This window comes from Indicator indicator, chromosome 26 (assembly GCF_027791375.1).
Source record: "Indicator indicator isolate 239-I01 chromosome 26, UM_Iind_1.1, whole genome shotgun sequence".
NCBI lineage: Eukaryota > Metazoa > Chordata > Aves > Piciformes > Indicatoridae > Indicator > Indicator indicator.
The window spans coordinates 16261683-16266934 of record NC_072035.1 but is presented as its reverse complement, the minus strand read 5'-3'; the positions used below and the strand labels follow the sequence as shown (position 1 = coordinate 16266934).

The following is a 5252-nucleotide window of genomic DNA, read 5'->3' as shown; positions in this document are numbered from 1 at the left end:
ATGTGGCTTTGCTGGCATCATCCAGCCCGGCCGGGACGCCCAAGGTTTGTCCCCACCACGGGGTGGGGATGGATCCCATCCTTGGCATTCCCCCCATGCCGAGGGGATGGTATCACCAGGATGGTGGCCACCAGACCCCACTCCTCCCTCCTCCCCACACCAGTTCTCACCAGACCCCGTGGGCCCTCTGGGATGTCCCTTGCAGGGACCAGGGCCACGGGGCCCTCCAACCAGGACAAGGGGGCACTGGAAGGGGACCTGCTGCACCAATGCCCCTCACCCACGGGGAACACGAGCCCTTTGATAAGTGCTGGGGCTTTTAGGGTGGGTTCTTCATTCTCCAGATGGCTTCAGGTCACACCTGCCATGAACCAATGGCTGAGAACACACTGCAGTCGTCACACTCATGGGCTGGAACCTGATGGAATAGTGTGGTGGGTCTGACACGCTGCCCCAAACCCCTGGGCTCAAGGGAGAGGGGGTGATTTGAGGAGCCCCTCGAGGTTTGGGTTCCCTCCTGGCAACTCTGCCCAACCCTGGCAAGGAGTACCCCACGATGCTGATGGCCAGGCATGTCTGTGCCCACACTGCCCAACTCCCAGCACGCCTTCCGTGACATGGTGATGGATGTCCTGCCCCCACTGTGACAAGGCCATGGCCTTCATGAACCTCTCCTCCAGCTTTTCCATAAGGAAGACGTGGATCCTGCTGGACAAAGACACCCCCAAGCCCCCAGTCCTCGACCCCTCAGAGGTAGGACTGGGGCAGAGGCTCTGCTCCTTGCCGGTGGGTGGTGGCAGCCCTGCCACAAGCTCCTGCCCAAGCTGGGGCTCTACTGGAGGGTCCCCCTGAGTGCTTCTGGGTGCCAGATCCTCCAACTGGTGCTGCTTACGTCCCATCACAAGACACCACGAGGATGAAAAAGGAAAGCACCTGGTTCAGCCCTGGGGACAGCGGGGTGTCCGCCGTCCCCTACCACTTCAGGAAGTCCCTCACGTGGCTCCACAGCTTGGTGATCCAGAGGTTGACCCCCAGGTCAGTCAGGTACTGGATTTCAGGCGTCAGCATCTTGCGGCACAGCTTCTGGTGCTTCTTGTTGATCTTCTTCTTCAAGTTGTAGCCCAGGATGGATTTCTCCCCCAGAGGCTGCCAGGGTTGCATGGAGGACTCTTGGATGGCGCTGGCATCCACGGGGTGCCCCCCGTCGATGCAGATGCTCTTCATCTTCTCGTTCTCCCGCTGCAGCTCGGCCACGTCCTTGGCCATCCGCTCCCTGCCGTAGGCCTCCACTTTCCGCCAGAAGGTGGCATTGAAGTAGCGGTAGAGCTTGGCGTCGATGAGGTTCCAGGAGGTGGCCTTCTCGTAGAGCTCCGGCGTCAGCCGGGAGACGGTGGAGCCCTTCCGAGCATTGAGCTTGAAGTAGAGGACGTCCTCCAGCTGCCAGCACAGCAGGTCCTTCAGCAGCACCAGAGACTCGTCGAAGTACTCGAGCAACATGACGAGGTGGAAGCGGCGATCGATCTCCCGGATGTGCTCCTCCACCAGCGGGCTCTCGGCGTTCATGTTGTTGTCGTAGCCCAGGTCGAAGAAGAGGAGGTTTTGGAGGTAGTGAGCGTTGAACCCGTTGGGGTCGTAGTAGTGCCAGGGGTCCCGGAGGAACTCGGCCAGCTTGTCCTCCCCGGCCAGCTTCCAGGTGAGGGGGATGATGCGGCCGAAGTAGTGGAAGGAGGACTCGAAGAGGTAGGCAGGGTCCCGCAGCACGGTGACGAAGGCGGCGTCGGGCGGCAGGAGGCTGCGCACCTCGCGGTGGCGGAACCTCATGTGGTTGCAGATGATGTTGAAGCAGGCGCCCGGCCGGTAGTGCTGCACCTGGCTGCGCTCAAAGAAAGCAGGGTAGTAGAAGTCGTTGCGGCCGTTGGGGAAGGCGAACTTCAGGCCGTGCTTCTCCCCGAAGCGGAAGAGGATGTTGAGGATGGTGCTGCTGGCCGTCTTGTGGGTCTTCATGAACATGATGTTGAGTTTGGGAGAGCAGCTCCGGCCCGACGGGCTGCCCGTACCGTTGCTGGGCGCTGCCGGCACCTTACTGGCAGCCGGGTAGGAGGAGCAGGAGGCGGGGACGGGGAGCCTGGTGGGGGAGAAGAAAAGGGACGCTGAGGTCAGGGCAGCTCGGAAAGTGCGGCACGGACAGTGTGAAGGCTTGGCCGGTTTTCTTCCCGCGGGTGCTGGAGCTGGGGGTGGTTGCTGGAGCTGGGGATGGATGCTGGAGCTGGGAATCAGTGCTGGAGCTGGGAATCAGTGCTGGAGTTGGGAATCGATGCTGGAACTGGGGATGGGTGCTGGAGCTGGGAATCAGTGCTGGAGTTGGGAATCAATGCTGTAACTGGGGATGGGTGCTGGAGCTGGGAATCAGTGCTGGAACTGGGGATGGATGCTGGATCTGGGGGTGGATGCTGGATCTGGGAATCAGTGCTGGAGCTGGGGATGGGTGTTGAACCTGGGGACAGGTGCTGGACCTGTGGATAGGTGTTGGACCTGGGGATGGGTGCTTTCCCCCAGCATGCCCCAGGCTCCCTGACAGAGATGACCCTGGCTTTGGGAAGAGCTATCTTCACCCCTAGCCACATGCCCACCAGAACCAAGGCACCCACTTGTAAGGATTCCTTGGTGAGCAGGGCAGAGTCCACTGCCCCCATATGCTCCCTGACATCAGATGCACCTGTGAGCCACCAACCCCTGGACAACCCCAGCCACCAAGGATGTGCTGCTGTGGAGGGCTTCACAGTGGTCAGCCCCCACCAGCCTGAGCAGAGGGTTCCCATCCCTCCCAACAGGCATGGTCATTGTGGCTCTGGTACAGGTGATGTTGAGGCATGCATTGGGATGAGCTCTCCATGGCTGTAACTCCATGGACAGGAGCTGATAATGTTCTTGCAAGGTCTGGAAGCTCTCAGCCCCTTGAAGGAGTTATGGAGGATCCAGGACCCCAGTAAAGAGGGCAATAATCCCAGCTCATGGCCCCACAGACAGGCTTGTGTGTCATCTGAGATGCCCAGAGCAGGGAATAGAGACCACAGAGCTGAGTGACTGCTGATGAAGTTGCAAAGCTGATCCTTGAAAATGATCCCAGCTGGCAGCACAGGTTGGCACGGAGCTTACGAAGCACCCATGGGTGGATCTTCTTTATAAGCTCAGGGACAAATTGAACAGCAAGAGGGATGGCCAGGAGCTGAGCCCTGCTGCAGGAATGGGCAGCAGGGAGTGTTGAACCTCCCTGTGACTATCTCTGTGGGTGAGAGTTTACCTGGGGGAGCACACTGGTTACTCTTGAAGGACAAACCCATGATAAAGAGCACCCAGATAACTCCCTTGGCTCTGCCTGCTGCTGCTGGCTGCCAGGGAATGTCTCCTGTGATTCTGTTCCTTCTCCCAGGGGAGGTGAAGCTGCAGTGGACCTCCTGCACCACCTCAGCCCCTCCATCAACCAGGAGCTGAGCGCAGGTCCCCCTGGAGTGAGTGTCCCTAGCCCTTCAGGGAGGTGGGGCTCATCTTCCCCCCACCCATTGGACAGGGCACAGGAAGCTGTAGGAAAAGGACATCGTGGTGTGAAGCCACGAGAGCCTGAAGAGCCCCGGGGACCACTCTCTTTGGGGGTGCCCAGCATGAAAAGAGGTGGCCAAGGTGCCAGGGGACACATGTGAGGACCCCACACTCACTCTGTCATGCTGACTTGCAGTGGGGGGATGGCATAGGAGTAGAGCAGCAGCATGAAGCTGGTCAGGAGGGTCCCCAGGACAAGCCCCTTGCACATGGACCTCCAGTGCTTCCCATGGTGCAGCATCCTGGTCACCTGTGGCCAGAGAGGAGAGGAGAGGAGAGCCATTAGCACAAGGGGGAAAAGTGTGGCTCAGAACACAAGCAAACAAAGCATGAGTTCATCTCATGGGCATGGCAGTCCCTAGTCTAGGGAGAACCTCCCTAGACCTGCTGGCCACACTTTTCTTAGAATCATAGAATCAGCCAGGTTGGAAGAGACCTCCAAGATCATCCAGTCCAACCTATCACCCAGCCCTAACCAACCAACCAACCAGACCATGGCACCAAGTGCCTCATCCAGTCTTCTCTTGAACATCTCCAGGAAAGGTGACTCCACCACCTCCCTGGGCAGCACATTCCAATGGCAAATCTCTCTCTCTGTGAAGAACTTCCTCCTAACATCCAGACTAGACCTTCCCTGGCACAGCTTGAGACTGTGTCCCCTCCTTCTGCTGCTGGTTGCCTGGGAGAAGAGCCCAACCCCCACCTGGCTACAGCCTCCCTTCAGGGAGTTGTAGACAGCAATGAGGTCTCCCCTGAGCCTCCTCTTCTCCAGGCTGAACACCCCCAGCTCCCTCAGCCTCTCCTCACAGGGATGTGCTCCAGACCCCTCCCCAGCTTTGTTGCCCTTCTCTGGACACATTCCAGTACCTCAACATCTCTCTTGAACTGAGGGCCCCAGAACTGGACACAGTACTCAAGGTGTGGCCTGACCAGTGCTGAGTACAAGGGAAGAATAACCTCCCTGCCCCTGCTGGCCACACTATTCCTCATACAGGCCAGGATGCCATTGGCTCTCCTGGCTGCCTGGGCACACTGCTGGCTCATGTTCAGCCTGCTATCAACCAGCACACCCAGGTCCCTTTCTGCTTGGCTGCTCTCCAGCCACTCTGTCCCCAGCCTGTAGCACTGCTTGGGGTTGTTGTGGCCAAATGTGCTGGGTTACACCCATCCTGGATGGGGCTGAAAGAACCCAGCTTCCCAGGTGGACAAAAGAAGCTTAATCCAGGTGGAACTTGGTTCCTTCCCCCCAAGGAGGAGGGGTCCCCTGGCTCAAAGGAGGTCTATTCCACCCCCCCTTCCTGTCCAGCAAGCCTATCACAGGGCAGACATCGCGCTGCTTGCTCTCTGTCCTGCCTTGTCTGCTCGAGAGAACATCGCTGCTGCTGCTGCTGCCTCCTGCACTGACCACGGGGCCAGGGCCTGCTTCTTCCAACTGGATCCACTCACATCCAGGGGAACACAAGGCCATCCAGGCTGGGTTTTGCATATTTTCCCATTTACCCTCATTCCTTATCTTTGTGAACCCTCCCCATTACTTATATATGTATATGTATATTTATTTAAATTTTTTTTTGGGGTGGTGTGGTAAAAAAAATTACCTCTTCTACTTCCAAACTGATTCCAGAGTATTTCTTTCATGAATTTACTTCTCCTCT

The 5252-nt window shown here is 58.1% G+C and overlaps 1 protein-coding gene across 1 annotated transcript; it reads right to left on the bottom strand.

The window, feature by feature from the left end:
* Positions 1–972: 972 nt before the first annotated feature.
* GAL3ST1 (galactose-3-O-sulfotransferase 1) lies at positions 973–3838 on the bottom strand. Its single transcript, XM_054392876.1, is given in 2 exon segments — positions 973–2125; positions 3708–3838. Coding segments are annotated over 2 exon segments (1284 nt in total).
* Between the last annotated feature and the right edge of the window lie 1414 nt (positions 3839–5252).